The 16,780-nt window shown below is 45.7% G+C and overlaps 1 protein-coding gene and 1 non-coding gene across 3 annotated transcripts in view; both read right to left on the reverse strand.

Annotated features, from left to right (window-relative positions):
• The window catches only part of UBAP2 (ubiquitin associated protein 2), a 132,678-nt gene that overhangs the window by 45,303 nt on the left and 70,595 nt on the right, over positions 1-16,780 (reverse strand). For both annotated transcript variants that reach the window (XM_063128313.1, XM_063128312.1), the window contains exons 14-19: positions 15,849-16,021; positions 13,998-14,208; positions 10,114-10,153; positions 6,295-6,484; positions 5,356-5,422; positions 2,888-3,077 (exon numbers count right to left, since the gene is read on the reverse strand). In XM_063128313.1, coding sequence (XP_062984383.1) covers positions 2,888-3,077; positions 5,356-5,422; positions 6,295-6,484; positions 10,114-10,153; positions 13,998-14,208; positions 15,849-16,021 — 871 coding nt within the window. The remainder of the gene's footprint in view (positions 1-2,887; positions 3,078-5,355; positions 5,423-6,294; positions 6,485-10,113; positions 10,154-13,997; positions 14,209-15,848; positions 16,022-16,780) is intronic.
• LOC134401000 (small nucleolar RNA SNORD121A) lies at positions 8,225-8,309 on the reverse strand. The gene has a single exon (XR_010025631.1). It is a non-coding gene; the product is annotated as a small nucleolar RNA SNORD121A (small nucleolar RNA).

A 16,780-nucleotide genomic window follows, 5' to 3' on the forward strand; every position in this document is an offset into this window, starting at 1 on the left:
TGACAGGTGCACAAGGGCAATATTTGGGAGAATAAATGTGCTTTGTTTGAGCCCTCTGCTGACCGACAGTCACAGCTCTGCATGTTTCACTAACCATAGTTAGAAAAGATCAATACAGTGCCACATTAGAGGTGTATATTTTCTGCTGAGAATGAAGCTGAGCACAATAATCTGGACCTCCGTCTATGCCAAGGACTTTTAAAATTGCCGTGTATTTTAAAATGTTTAAATATTGGAACATATTTAATATATTTTTAACTTTTGTATATTTCTATTCATAGGTTTTAAATGTATTATGTTTTAAATTTTATAAGGCCGCATCGAGGCCCAGTATTGGGCAAAATTTGCCTTTTAATAATGTGCTGCTTTTAATAATGTATTAGTTTTAAATGTTTGAATTAGTTATGTGATGTTTGCATTCGTGTTGTACCCTGCCTCGATCCAGAGGGAGAGGTGGGTAACAAATAATTTTTATTACTATTAGGCGGGATACAAATAAATTTAATAAATAGTATTTATGCTGAGGAAGGGCCAACTACTCAGGTTCGAGTCTCAAAGTAAAGACTGATTTACGCAACCATTTTCTGCTCATGTTGATGTCTAACAACGTTGATTTGGCAATAAAATGTCTCTAAACATGGCGTATCCTCGCCAAACTCAGGTGTGAGTTGCCTGAGAAGATCCCAGTTTGACGGATCCCTTCTGGCACGGAGCCAGAACACGTCATGGGACTCAACCCTAATCAACACAGAAAAACACCTCTCATTCCGGACTCACACTTCATTTTGTCTGATATAAACATTGACTAATGGCACGAGCCTTCCCAAACCTGGTGCCATTAGTCATATGGACTGGGGGATGATGGGTGCTGTAGTATAACATATGTAGGGGGAACCAGGCTGGGCCAGGCCATAGCTTCCTTGGTAGATCCAACAAAACGCAGACCTGATCCTCTTCTAGAAATGATGCAAGACGTATCTAGGAAAGTGTTTAGTAGCTGAGGACGACCATAGGGTAATTCTCAGCACAGCAGTGTTTAGAGCATTTTTTAAAACATTTCAGTTTTAAGCGTAAACATACACATTACCCTGCCAGGTGTCTGAAAGAAAGAGCAGGATAACAAAAAATAACTGAATTAACCTTGCGATGTCCTATGGCTGAGCAATAAAGATTTAAAAGTCAAACTAAGTACCTGCCCAAGCCATAGAGTTAATTTGTTTCCCTTTTCTTGCATAGAAGTTCATTCAATTGAGAGATCTTGGGCTGGTTCGCACGATCAGCCGCGCCCATCGTGGTTGCATGGCATGTCGGTAGCTATTGTGAATATTAAAGCTTCTATGGGTGGGTGGGAAATGCAGCTTATCATGGCATGCAAACTTGGTGCAGGGTGGGTTGTTGCTATGGTTTACAAACCACCCACAACCCAAAAATAGTCTATAGGAAGGAACGCCTCCTCCCGTATGTACCTGCCCGGACCCTAAGGTCATCCTCAGGGGCCCTTCTCCGTGAGCCCCTGCCAAAGGAAGGGAGGCAGGTGGCTACTAGGAGGAGGGCTTTCTCCGCTGTGGCACTCCGGCTGTGGAATGAGCTCCCCAGAGAGGTCCGCCTGGCGCCTACACTGTACTCCCTTCGTCGCCAGCTGAAGACCTTTTTATTCTCTCAGTATTTTAACACTTAATTTTAACTTAACTTAAATTTAAATTTTACTGTTTTAACTCTGTATTTTAATTTAGATCAATTTTGCTGAGTGGTTTTTATCCTGGTTGTGCTTTTTATACTGCATTTTGCATTTGTGCTTTTAACCTGTTGGTTGTTTTATTATGGTTTTAATTTTTGTGAACCGCCCAGAGAGCTTCGGCTATTGGGCGGTATAAAAATGTAATAAATAAATAAATAAATAAATAAATAAGTTGTGGGTGGTTTGTTAAAACAACAACAACATGGCAATAACTCACCCTTACTGGATTCACACATCATGGTAACCCGCAGTGACTGCCCGCCATGGCTTGAATATTCACAACAGCTGCCAATACACACTGCGACCCACCGTGGCTTATTTAAGCCAAGGAGGACTGCCGTGATAGTGAGAACCAGGCTCTTGATAAGCAACCCTGCCTTCTCACAATGTAAAACTGCTGAGTCAGTTCAGTGGTCTACTCTGGCTGAAAGTTGCTTTCCAAGATCTTGAGCAGACAAGGGTCTTTTCCAGCCCTGCCACCTGTGTTCCCAGGGACAGACCAGAGATTATGAACATTACGCTTACAAAGCATGCGCTCTGCTTAAGGTCTTCTCCGACTGAAGAGGAAATGTATATTTCCTGCTGTTTGGGACATCTGCTCAGAGCCATTCACTCAGTCTCTGCACCCCATCTCAACATCCATGAGGAATCAAACCTTCCAGAACAGAAGCAGAACTCCTTACTTTGCTAGATGCAAGAAAAGTCTGGCTATATCCTACTAATAGAATTATGGAAAGTTTTATCACAAAACTTTGCTTTATTTTTTAAACGTAATTCTGCTTCCACGACTGAGATTTTCAAATAATTGGAAGTGTTTTCTCAAGGGGGCTGAGGAAGAGGGGAATGAGATGTGGAGACCGCAAACATGTTTCTCACAAACATGAGGGATGTATTTTGGATTGTTTTTTTAAAGTAATAAGCTAAGCATTAGGTAGAAGGTTTTCCTCATCAAGTATTTCCCACACATTAAAAAGGCAGGTAACTTTTATTTCGCAGGCCACTGTGCAAAGCAGGCTAAAAAGGCGGCCTTTTAGGAAAGACACAGAACTTCTCAATGCAGTCATAGCCGGATGACAGGGGCCCAACGGGCAAACCTGCAAACCGAAGTCCTCTCTGGCTAGATCCACGTGATCTCTTAATATTGCGAACCTGAAGACACCATGGGAGCTGCCCGCGTGGTGGGAGCTGGCAGAGACACACTGGTCACATTCAGGCCGAGGCTGTTGGTAGTGTTGACCATGCTGCTGGCCAGGCTGGAGACAGAGGTGGTAGCCAAGGTGGAAGCGACACAGAAGGTTGCGGGAGGCTGGAGCGCAGTCGAGTTCTCAGCGGCCGTGTGCTAGAAAGGGAATAAACACACATGGAAAGGAGTTACAGAATTAGGAAAGGTGGGTTGCCAAAAATGGGACTTTTGTAGACCGGCAGCATGGGGCAGTGTGTGTGTGTGTGTGTCCTTGTACTGGCACATCTGCAAATTATTCTTGACATTCTATAGGATGCTCCCCAAAATTTGAAGAACAACTTTCCCTACAACTTCCAAAAGAGTTTAAATGGGGATTAAGCAATTTAAGGTGAACTTATCTAGGAGCAAAGAATTTATACCATTCTCCCAAATTACATGGCAAGGAATTTATATCATTCTCCCCATTACCTGCTCTTACAAAAAATGCTTCCACAGAATGAAACAGAAGGTTGTTGATGATGATAACAACATGAACGTTATTATCATTATTATTGTCATTTATATTATTTAATAAACTTCTAATGAAGATTACTAATCAATTGATCTACTGTGTGGGAGCATGTTGGAGTAGTAACAGAATTATAGGGATTTCTTGCTTTCTGATGAGAAATCCACTGTAAAATATTGTTATCTTCTCGGCGCCAGGTCAAGACTTTTCTCTTCTCCCAGGCATTTAACAGCATTTAACAACATATGCTAAGTTTGTTTGCTTTTTAATGGACCCCAGAACTGTCATTGTTTAAAATGGATACTGTTGTTGTTGTATTTTTTGATGGTTTTAAATTTTGTATACTTTTTAATGTCCACTGTTTTTTAACTTTTGTAAACCGCCCAGAGAGCTTCGGCTATGGGGCGGTATATAAATTTATTAAATAACTAAATAATGTACATTAAAGGCAATGTGTTTGGAATCTTGCTCCAAGCACAAGGCAGAGAACACCAATATGGTGTTCTGCCAACTATAACTGTTTTTATACTGTTGTTTTTACGTCTTGATGGTTTTTAAATTTTGTATACTTTTAATGTTTACTGTTTTTAGCTTTTGTGAACCGCCCAGAGAGCTTCGGCTGTAGGGCGGTATATAAATGTAATAAATAAATACAATCAACCAATCAATCAAAAATTTGCTACAGATTCTCAGTTTCCTTCTGGCATCCAAGCTGGGTCTGCGGTGTCTCTCCTACCAATACCATTCATCGCTATATTACCTTGGCCACTGCTTCTGCAATAAGAACGTAAGAAGTGCCATGCTGGATGAGACCAAGGGTCCACCTAGTCATAGAATCATAGAATAGCAGAGTTGGAAGGGGCCTACAAGGCCATCAAGTCCAACCCCCTGCTCAATGCAGGAATCCACCCTAAAGCATCCCTGACAGACCGGGACCAGGGAGATGTAGCTTCTAGCCCCCGCTGGGGACTAAAGCTCACCAGGTGACCTTGGGCCAGTCACTGACACTCAGCCTCACCCACCTCACAGGGTTGTTGTGAGGACAACGTGGAGAGGAAGAGGAAGATCGCATAAGCAGCCCTGGGCTACTTGGAGGCGGGAAAAGGCAGGGTATCAATGTGACAGACGAACGGACACGCTCCCTGCTGAAGTATGTCTCCTTCCAAGCTTCTTCCTGTGATTCTGAGCCCTCGTTTCCCATCATCGGATCTACAGAGGTGTCATTTTCAATATTCCCATCCAGCCCCGGAATGCCACCTTCTGCTCTCTGAGCTCAGTATCTGCCCACCCCCCTTGGGACCTCCTTCCTGAAACCCATTGTGCGAAATACCAAGGGTCCATCTAGTCCAGCACTCTGTTCACACAGTGGCCGACCAGGGACCCACAAGCAGGACATGATGCACACAGCACCCTCCCACCCATGTTCCCCAGCAACTGGTGCATATAGACTTACTGCCTTGGATTTACACAACCATCAGGGCAATCTTTAGCCTTAAAAGCATCATCTCTTCCCCCCCACTCCAAGGCCTGTCATGACCCCATTTAACTGTAATGGAAGCTTTCACATTCACTGTCTTGAGGCACAAATGCAAGGTGTAACATTTTGGAGCCAATACTTTTTGCACAAGACAAGCTACAAGAGATTGTGCACTTTGACATGAGGGCTATGTCAAAAGGAAGACGCATCCCTTTTCATCATCGTATTTCTTACCCGCCTCTCTCTCTGGGTCGAGGCAGGGAACAATATCAAATACAAAAATACTATACAATACATAAAACTGATTTAAAAAAACATGTAAAACGATTATTAAAACAACAGCCAGACATCTTAAAATTCGACTGGGTAGGCCTGCCGGAAGAGATCCATCTTTATAGCTTTTTTCAGGGAGGGCAGTTAAGAGCTCTCGAGACGTGCAAGGAACCTACCGTCTGTGATGTAGATGAAGACAGTGCTGAGGCAGAAGCGAGGCTGCTCGGATGATTTGAGAGGGAACTGAGAAGGTGGAAAAAGCGAGCGTTAAGCTTCAAGCAGCCATTTTACATCTGAGCATCTTGTAAAAAGTTGCCATTTCTGGTTTCTCTCAGCACAACAAAAATTGGTTCAGATGGTCGGGAAATAGGTTGCAAGCAGGTTCTCATCGTTTTGAGAAAACCACCACAATTAGGTTTTGTGCACATCTTGCACCCTTCAAGGCTAGATTTAAGAACTTAAGAAGAACCCCAAGGTTGGATCAAACCAAGGGTCCATCTAGTCCAGCACTCTGTTCACACGGGGGCCAGCCAGCCATCGGACTGGGACCAACAAGGCAGGACATGGTGCAACAGCACCCTCCCACCCATGCTCCCCAGCAACTGGTGCACCCAGGCTTACTGCCGCAAATACTGGAGATAGCACACAACCATCAGGGCTGGTAGCCATTGGTAGCCTTCGCCTCCAGGAATTGATCCAACCCCCTTTTAAAGCCATCCAAATGGGTGGCCATCACTACATCTTGTGGTAGTGAGTTCCATAATTGAACTCTGCGCTGTGTGAAGAAGTCCTTCCTTTTACTTGTCCTGGATCTCCCACCAGTCGGCTTCATGGGATGATTTGCAGACTGGAAGCTCCAGCTAGAACAATACTTGTTCCAGCACTCTAAGCGCCTTCCTTTCCTTTGGGTTACCAGAGCCAAGCCAATTGGTGGGGTATAGTTCTTGTCTGCTTCATTAATTTTTGACCGGGGAGGGGGGAATAGTGTGCCCGTGTGGAGTCATATAAACCAGAAACCCACATGGCTCTAGTGCAAGTTACGGAAACAAAATGGAGCCGGCCACTCCCCACCCATACGACTCCTCTTCACAGTCACCACAAACCTCCTGCTATACCTGCTTAACTGGGAGAGGGAGCTGCTGGCCAAGTCATTTGACTGGGGCAAGCTGGGAACTGTTGCTGTATGCGGTGGTGCCAAAGGCAGAAGCAAAGCAGTGGCAGCCGTGGTGCTAGGCAAGGAGGAGCCTTTGGCAGGTAGCGACGGAGGAGAGGTTTCTGCCTTAGACGTTGGGGCTGATGAAGTAGCTGTAAAGGTGGAAAAAAGCTATTCAGAGAAGGGGCCCCCACAGCACAGGGAGAGAGAGAAAAAGAGAGAGAGAGAGAGAAAAAGAGAGAGAGAGAGAGAGAGAAACATATCCAATCCAATCCAATAAGGGCTAACAAAACAAGGAACAACTCTGCATTGTTCTTAAAAGTGGGTTCACTAGTGGCTGCTTCTTTTCTGCCAGTCCCCACCAAGTAGATCTCTTACCTGGGCAATTTCTAACTAAAAACAGGGTTTTCTGTCCCTCTCCAACCCGTAGGGCGAATTCAGCTTTTCAACTTTGCCCACCAATCATCCTTCCACCCGTTGGGTTGTACGCAATGTCCGTCTAAGTTAAGCCCCACTCATTTCAGTGGTTCTAGTCTAAGTAGCACTGACCTGGGATACAACCCAATCTCTTTGTGTTTTTTCCTAGCTGCCTGACAAGGTTTGGGAAGAGCCAGTGTGGTGTAGTGGCTAAAAGTGTTGGACTGGGAGTCGGGAGATCCGGGTTCTAGTCCCCACTCAGCCACGGAAACCCAATGGGTGACTTTGGGCAAGTCACAGACTCTCAGCCCAACCCACCTCACAGGGTTGTTGTTGTGAGGATAAAGTGGAGAGGAGGAGGATTACGTACGCCACCTTCAGTTCCATAAGGAGGAAAAAAGGCAGGATATAAATGCAATAAATAATAATAATAATCTGCTCTTAAAAATCACATCCCAACTGTGCCAGGTTCTCTCCTTCAGCACGCTCAGCTCCCTAGTAACTACAACTGGGCGTTCCAGCCATGTGTGAACGTCCACCAGGAGGCCTGGAAGCAAAAGCAGTGCTGCAGCAAGACAGCCATGCGCACACGTTGCCACTGACCAAACAGCCAGTTGACACAGTTTCTTCTATGGTCGCAAATAAGTAAATAAAACTCCCAAGAACAGACCATGGACATCTGAACAGGTTCAGCACAGAAGACGCCAGTGAGAACTGACCTACACCATGTGATTCAGATGTTCCTGGAGTGCACCACTACAGAGTGCATGTGGGGAGACATAGTTTTCAGTGCTCCCTGCTGTTGAGATTCAACATACCTAGGAGAAGAATCTTCAAGCCCTGCAATCTGAAGCATTGCAGTCCACCAACATATACGTCACAATTGTGTGTTTTGCTTCGAACGGCGTCCAGCAGAATTATTCTAATGTGCTAATGGCTAAATCTATGCTATTAAAGCATAAAGCATCTCATTAAGAATTTCTGTTTTATAACCAGAAATCTGGAAGTCCCAGAAAAATGAGGGCCAAGATCAAAGAGAGCTCCACAGAAAGACGGGGGGAGGAAGAGGGAACCTTTCATGGAACATGAATGTCCAAGATGCCCGATTAACCACTTAATACTTCCAAAGTCCAATGGTTCACCCAGGCAGTGACCTTCTCTAAAAGCTACACCTCCTTACTGTGGAGCAAAAGAGCCTGAGAACAGAGGCCCACTGGCATTTCCTTAGTTGCCTTCTTGGTGGCTTAGACTGAGGAGGCCCCTGCAGCTGGAGGCCCCTGCCTGGCCGAAGACAGCTAGAGAAATCTGAAGTGCCCAAGGAGCAGCTACAAGTGTTGGAAGCTTTAAACATTAACTTGTTTTCCATCCTCAGAACAGGGGTGGTACCAAAATGTATATTGCTGGGTTCGGAAATATTTTACCAGCCCTATTTTGCCAACGCCAAAAAAATATGCCTACATCCCCACTGGGGGTTAGCAGAAAAGACTCAGACATAAGATCCTCCGCAGCATACTGTATCAGATATGTGCTTGGAAAGTGAACATCATCGTCTTTTCTTGCTACGTTCCATGGGGGTCACCAGGTTGTTCCAGCAGGAACCCCTTTTCCAAAACAGCTTAGTAAGTAATTTAAGGTGAGGAGTAATTACTATGAGTAAAATAAAAGGAAGCAACTGTTGGAATCAGGAAGCCACATCGGCGAGAACAGTTAGGCATCGCAATTGCTGACCCGAGACGTTTGAAGAAAAACACTCTCTCTTCTGACCATCGACTAGAAACTAAACTACTCCCTGCCAACATCCACCTGCAAGCCAAAGGGTGACTAGAAACCTTTAAGTCAAGGGCTATTCCGTGGGCAACCAAAACAATCTGAAGTCCAAAGCTTTAACCAGCTGACCGGAATGGAAGACCTCACACAGTGTTTCTGGAGAGCCCATATGCCAATAACATTAGTACTGTAAGCTTAGAATGATATCAAGTAAGCAAGGCTGGGAACAATCTCTCTCGGCTTCTAAGCTTTGAAAGCTACTGCCACTCAAGAGGAGAGAATACGGAGCTGAATGGACCCAGAGTACAAGGCAGCTTACACAAAGCCAGTGGTGTATATTTAGGAACATAGGAACCTGCCTTATAATGCTTCAGGCCATTGGTCCATCTAGCCCAGTGTTGTCGACACTGACTGGCAGCAGCAGCTCTGAAGGGTTTCAGGCAGGATTTTTTCCAGCCCTTCTGGAGATGACGGTGATTGAACTTGGGACCTTCTCCATGCAAAGCAAAGGCTTTACCACTGAGCCATGGCTCTTCTCTGTGGCATCGCTTACACATCGAGAGCAATAGGTAAGCGAAGCATTGAGAAGGAACAGAGAATTCTAGCAATGGATGAAGTGGGGAAACAGAAGCGAATCTGACATAGCTAGTGATTTGCATGGTCATAGAATCATAGAATAGCAGAGTTGGAAGGGGCCTACAAGGCCATCAAGTCCAACCCCCTGCTCAATGCAGGAATCCACCCTAAAGCATCCCTGGCAGGTGGTTGTCCAGCTGCCTCTTGCAGGCCTCTAGTGTGGGAGAGCCCACAACCTCCCTAGGTAACTGGTTCCATTGTCATACTGCTCTAACAGTCAGGAAGTTTTTCCTGATGTCCAGCTGGAATCTGGCTTCCTTTAACTTGAGCCCGTTATTCCTTGTCCTGCACTCTGGGAGGATCGAGAAGAGATCCTGGCCCTCCTCTGTGTGACAACCTTTTAAGTATTTGAAGAGTGCTATCATGTCTCCCCTCAATCTTCTCTTCTCCAGGCTAAACATGCCCAGTTCTTTCAGTCTCTCTTCATATTTCACTCATCAGTCCTGAGTTAAAGCCCTGCCCCAGATGAGAAGAGCAATAGACCAAACATTTGAGAGGAATGGGCACTCCATTCTTCAGCGATATGATTTATTACAGGTGCTTTATCACCCAATCGCCAAATGCCTAGGATGGCAACGAGACTAGCTCCAGAATTGACTCAGGGGTTCTTAGTGAAGAATAAAGAAGGGGTTCTTATGTTCACTTGGTGTGGGAGCCAGCCCTGTTCAAGTTAGGATTTATACACAGGATTAGACCTATATAGCCTGCAAAACAAGTAGGAATCTGGCCTGAACTCTTGGACTGAATTCAACACTGGTAAGGAAATGTAAGCTACCAGTGTGCATTCGTGCACCTGGTGGCAACCTGTGACTGTTAAATTGCAAGGAAAAGCAGCCTATCCCCTGCAAACGCCTCCCACCGCAAAACAGAAAAGAGAGGCAGTGGTATAAACCCAGATTACAGAAGAGCACAGCAAGGAAAAGCCGTAATTCCATACATGGCAAAGGTTTTATGAACTTACTGTCAAGAGTTGGCTGCGTTCGAACACTGCTGTGTCCATTCTGAAAATCAAAGTAAAAAGTTAGTGACTCAGCTCCCTGAAAGGAGGAGATTAAAAATATAAAAATAGGCAACCTTGTACATTTACCAAGACTCCGTTCCAAAATCTCCTAATAAATCTCAGCTAATACAGTAACGGAGGAACTCAATTAGGCTAATTTAATTCCTTTTGCTCACACGCAGGGAAAACAAGAGTATAACGATGTACGTTGAACTCAAAGCACTCGGTGGTATATTGAGGGCAGCTGAACTAAAATGTGTGGAAAGATTTTAGCACTGTTATACGTTATCTTTTTAAATCCAATTTTAAGTGAGTACCCTTTTTCCTCCCTCTCGATCCTAGACAAGATTGAAAGTCTAACCCTCTATGAGGACTACAGAAGAAGGGGGCAGGCACCTACTTTCAGACACAACAAGCGTCATTGCTAGGTAAAACTCCCTCCTTAAAAAGGAAAGGAACCTCTCATGCAAAGCACTTGAGTCATTGCTGTCTCCTAGAGGGACACCTGCTTTCACTGACGTTTTCTTGGCAGACTTCGTAGCGGGGTGGTTTGCCATTGCCTTCCCCAGTCACGGTTACCTTTCCCCCAGCTAGCTGGGTACTCATTTTACCAACCTCGGAAGGATGGAAGGCTGAGTCGACCTGAGCCGGCTGCCTGAGAACCAGCTTCCGCTGGGATCGAACTCAGGCCGTGGGGAGAGTTTCGGCTGCAGTAACTGCCGCTTACCACTCTGCGCCACACGAGGCTCTAACCAAGCACATCATTATGAAGCAATCACTTCAATTGCTCTGAAATACGAAGCAAGAATGGAGAGGTGGGGAGGCAAACAAAAAAATCAAGGGGCTGCAGGAATTCCACTATGAGGAGAGGTTACAACGTTGGAGGTTGCTCAGCTTAGAGGTGTTCAAAATTATGCATGGTACGGAGAACGCTGATAGGGAGACATTCCCCCCCTCTCTCTTTCTCCTAATAGTAGAACCCCAATGAGGTCGTCCCATGAAGCTGATTGAAGGGAGATTCAGGACAGATAAAAAGGAAGAGCTTCTTATTTATTTTATGGATTTATTGCATTTCTATACCACCCACTAGACGAAGCTCTCTTCACACAGCACAGAGATACACTATGGAATTCACTTCCACAAGATGAAGTGATGGCCTCCATTTTGGATGGCTTCAAAAGGGCACTAGACAAATTCATGGAGAACAAAGCTGTGAATGGCTGCTATGAGGCATGATGGCTATATGCTACCTCAGCATATGAGGCAGAATGACTCTGTATACATGTCACTGGGGAACATGGGCAGAAGGGTGCTGTTGCGCTCACGGCCTGTCCCATTGCGGCAGCTGGTTGGCCACTATTTGAACAGAATGGTGAGATAAAGTTGGAGGTACTGCGTTGCAGTGGTTCCGCTCCTACTTGGATGGCCGATTCCAGAAGGTGGTGCTGGGGGATTATTGCTCTGTGCCGTGGCTCCTAAGCCATGGGGTTCCACAGGGCTCTATCTTATCCCCTATGCTGTTTAACATATACATGAAGCCGCTGGGGGAGGTTATCCAGAGATGTGGACTGAGGAGTCATCAATATGCGGATGATACCCAGCTCTACCTTTCCTTTTCATCAAACCCAGGTGAGGCAGTGGCTGTTCTGAACCAGTGCCTGGGCACGGTAATGGACTGGATGAGGGCTAACAAACTGAGACTCAATCCAGACAAGACAGAGGTACTGTTAGCGGGCGGGTCATCTGTCTGGTGAGGTGATGTTTGCCCTGTCCTGGACTGGGTTGCACTCTCCCTAAAGGATCGGGTCCATAGTTTGGGGGTGTTCTTGGATCCAGAACTGTCACTTGAGGCACAGGTGAACTCAGTGGCAAAGAGCACCTTTTGTCAGCTTAGGTTGATATACCAACTACGCCCTTATCGGGACAGAGATAGCCTCGCTACAACAGTGATCCATGCTCTGATAACCTCTCGTTTGGATTACCATATTTCTTCGATTCTAAGACGCACTTTTTTCCCTAAAGTAACAGCTCTAAAAATTGGGTGCGCCTTAGATTCGATGGCGCCTTAGAATTGAAGAAATACGGTAAAATTGCTTTGCTGGCTGATTGGAGCCTACAGGGCGCCCCGTGCAGCTCCGGCCCTCGTCAGCTGCGCCGGGACGACACAAGAGGCTCCAAGAGTCAGGAGGCTCACCCCCCCCAACCACCGGGTCCCCCCTCCAGCCGCCGCGCTGGGAAGCGCGCGTCCCACCTTGAACCCCTCACACCCGCGGAAAAACCTGTTCTGCTCCACCGAAGCTGCTCTCACGCAGCAGCTCCAACTCCATTGTCTCTCTCCTCCACGTGCAGGCAGGCAGCCAAAAGAGGAAGTTCCTGCAGCAGCCACGAGCTGGGACGAGGAGCTGGGAGGGTAAGCGCCTGTTTTTTGCTAACCCCTAAGCCCCTCTCAGCCCAGTGGCACCAAAATCCAGCTGCCCAATAAGAATTGGGCAGTCTCTCCCATTGCTCTGCCTGCAATCACTTCCTCACACCCAGGCTATGCCGTAGTCCTTAAAGTGGAGCTTGCTCAGTGACAGCTAGGGTTTTCTGTTGGTGGTACTGAAATTAGTGTGCATCTTTTTTCTCCAAATAAACAGGTCTAAAAATAGGGTGTGCCTTAGATTCGATGGCGCCTTAGAATCGAAGAAATACGGTACTGCAATGCATTATACATGGGGCTGCCTTTGAAAACGGTCCGGAAACTTCAACTGGTACAAAACAGGGCAGTGTGGTTACTAACAGGGACTGGCTGACGAGACCACATCACGCCAGTCCTTTTCCAGCTTCATTGGCTGCCAGTCCAGGTCCGGGCCCGATTCAAACTGCTGGTATTAACATTTAAAGCCCTAAACGGCTTGGGGCCAGGCTATCTGAAGGAACGCCTCCTCCTGTATGTACCTGCCCGGACCCTAAGGTCATCCTTAGGGGTCCTTTTCCGCGACCCCCTGCCAAAGGAAGTGAGGCAGGTGGCTACCAGGAGGAGTGGCACCCCGGCTGTGGAATGAGCTTCCTAAGGAGGTTCGCTTGGCACCTACATTATATGCTTTTAGATGCCAGGTGAAGACCTCTTTATTCTCCCAGCATTTTAACAGTCTATAAATAAATTTTAACTTGGTGTTTTAAATTTGTAATTTTGCATTGCTGCTGTTTTTATCTGGTTGAGCTTTTATATTGTATTTTATATTATGGTTTTATACTGTTGTTTTACACTTTGGTTTTAAATTTGTGAACCGCCCAGAGAGCTCCGGCTATTGGGCGGTATAGAAATGTAATAATAAATAAAAATAAATAAATAAAATAAATAAATGGATCCTTGGACTGATCCAGCATGGTTCTTCTAAAGTTCTTAAGAAAGGGAGGAAGCTCTAAACTAGGGATGACCACCTTTTTTGGTCTTGAGGGCGACATTCAATGTCAGCGTGGGGACCACGTGATACACACACACACAAGCACACACACACACAAACACAATATCACACAAAGGGTTTCAGATTTCCTTCCTCATTAGAGACCTCCAGGACAACAATTTCCCATTGCGTCCCAAACATTGCCCCCACCTCCAGCACACTCCCCATTTCCAATCAAACCATGTCATAAGTTAGAGCAATTTTAAAAGCCAAACTGCTCAATACTTCAGCCAGGAATATCTGAAGTTAACTACGGAATCTCGGACCCAGTGAGCAATGCGTACAGGTTACATATTAATTTGTACAGCAAATTGGCTCACGTGACAATTACCACCACCCCAGCAAGCTCCACCACAATGATTTCTGCATTGCTGATGTTTTGTAAAGCCAACTACTCACTGTGACAACAGCTGGGGCCGGTTCTGACAGAGGCACGGAACTTTGGTATGTTATCCTGCTATGCACAGAGGCCTGGTCGTAGGAGGAAGTAGTTGTTACAGGGCTGGCGCTCTGGGAAGAGCAGCTTAGGCTGGCAGAAGTGATGGCAGGGGTGGAGAAGGTGGACTCCTGTACTGTATTGGACATTGGCAAAGAGGTATTCAAAGGATCACTGAAAAAAGTAAAAGTCATTTATCGTCACGGTCAATGCCAATTCAGATGCCATCATGTCCCCAAACAAAGCTTATTTTGAATTGGATGCACAAAAACAGTTTAAATAGGTTAAAACAAAGGCATATCCTGGACACTTCCATAACGCAAAGACCAAGGAGCCTTGCAATAAGATTTGAGTCCTGCCCAAGGGCAAAGCCAAAACATTAGACGAGACCCCAGAAGTTTGCTGACATTACTTGTTTCCCATGACCCTGTTCCAACATTTCCTGGCTGAGGCCCAAGGGAAGACCATTATTATTATTATTATTATTATTATTATTTATTTATATAGCACCATCAATGTACATGGTGCAGTACAGATTACCATACATCCTCTTCAGCAGTAGTGGATGCTGGAGACAACCAACCAACCAGGAGGGTTGTTGCTTTTATGTCCTGCGTTGTGGTCTTTCCTACATGCAACTGGCTGGCCGCTGTTTGTCACTGGCCAGCTGGACCTTGGTCCCAAACTGTAATTCTAGTGAGGGCAGCTGAAGACATTTCTTTAATGCATGAATCTGCTTCATCAGTGTGCCCTGAGCATCACAGAGGCCCCGTTCAGAAGACACGTTAAACCACAGCTTTAACCACGGTGGTTAGGCCAGTCTGTGTTCAGAAGACACCTTAAACCATGGCTTAAGAGAGCTTCAGCTACTGGGAGGTATAAAATGCAATAAATAAATAAACAAACCATGGTGAATAAGCCTTTTTGCCTTCGTCACCGCGGTTAAAGCCGTAGTTTAAGGTGTCTTCTGAACACAGCCTGGCTTTCTGGCGTAACCCCTGTGGTTAAAGCCGTGGTTTAAGACGTCTTCTGAGTGGGGCCACACTCTTGCACTGTACTTCATATAAGATGACTTTTCACCAAATTAAGAACATTTCGAGGTAACAAAATTGTCTGTGTCTGAGGCAGTGTGACGAGAGAGAGGGTGCACACATACATATGCAACCTATATTCTAACTTGCACATGTTCAGATACACATGGCTCATGTGTCCCTCCAATGCATTCTCCTTTATGGCATAGCTGTGTTTGGCAGTTACATAAAACCTGAACTGGAGGCATAAACCTGGACCTGTCAACTACTTCTTCATTCTTAGTCCAATCCTCCATAACATTCAGTATAGAAGACTGCTAACTGGCAAGAATGGACGTTTGTTGTGGTTTTTTAAGTTACTGAAGTCTATTTCAGTAAAAGGCCAGCCGCCAGCTGGCTTTTCACTCCCAAAAGAAGCTTCATCCTGCAGCAACGTCAGTCCCAAGTCCTATTGCTGTTTAGTAATATTTGAGGCTAGATCAAGTCAAACCCAGAGACAGCCTTGAGGGTTTATGTAATTAGGGAATGGGTTGATAGCTAGGATATTCACATGCGTTTAACCCTCCTTTCAGCCTGATTTTCTAGATAGCTCCTTCCAAGGTGCATGGAGTTAGTTTCTTTACTTTGAAAATCCTACGCCCAGAATTTTCTTTTTGACAAGAAGCTCCGTCTCGCCACAGTACCCCTGGAACCAGACACCTTTATCTTCATGCATCTATCTTGGCACAAAATCAAGCTTGACGAAAAGCAGCCCAGAGGACAGAAGTGGAATGGCGTACATACTTTACAGGCTTCGGGTACAGGATGTTGTTGGGTGGCTGGCTGGTGTTCTCATAGCTTGAAACAGACCCAAACTCCGAGAGAGAAGGTTCCAGCCCAAACTCGAGAGCTCCAAACTGCACGTTTAACCCCGAAACATCAGTAGATCCAGGCATCTCCACGGCAGAGGAAGGGATCTGGAAATTAAGATAATGTGCTGTAACCTACAAGTTACTTACAGAAAGGAATAATTTCTACCAAGCAAATGCTGCTTGCCAAGGGAGAGGCATAATATATTTACTTAGAATCATAGAATAGCAGAGATGGAAGGGGCCTACAAGGTGTCGAGTCCAACCCCCTGCTCAATGCAGGACTCCACCCTAAAGCATCCCTGACAGTTGGTTGTCCAGCTGCCTCTTGAAGGCCTCTAGTGTGGGAGAGGCCACAACCTCCCTAGGTAACTGATTCCATTGTCGTACTGCTCTAACAGTCAGGAAGTTTTTCCTGATGTCCAGCCGGAATCTGGCTTCCTTTAACTTGAGCCCGTTATTCCGTGTCCTGCACTCTGGGAGGATCGAGAAGAGATCCTGGCCCTCCTCTGTGCGACAACCTTTTAAGTATTTGAAGGGTGCTATCATGTCTCCCCTTAATCTTCTCTTCTCCAGGCTAAACATGCCCAGTTCTTTCAGTCTCTCTTCATAGGGCTTTGTTTCCAGACCCCTGATCATCCTGGTTCCCCTCCTCTGAACACGCTCCAGCTTGTCTGCATCCTTCTTGAATTGTGGAGCCCAGAACTGGATGCAATGCTCTAGATGAGGCTTAACCAGGGCCGAATAGAAAGGAACCAGTACCTCACGTGATTTGGAAGCTATACTTCTATTAATGCAGCCCAAAATAGCATTTGCTATTTTGTATAATAAATATAAATAGCATTTACTTCATTTCTGTTTTATAAT

The sequence above is a fragment of the Elgaria multicarinata genome, chromosome 6 (genome assembly GCF_023053635.1).
Source record: "Elgaria multicarinata webbii isolate HBS135686 ecotype San Diego chromosome 6, rElgMul1.1.pri, whole genome shotgun sequence".
Taxonomy (NCBI): domain Eukaryota; kingdom Metazoa; phylum Chordata; class Lepidosauria; order Squamata; family Anguidae; genus Elgaria; species Elgaria multicarinata.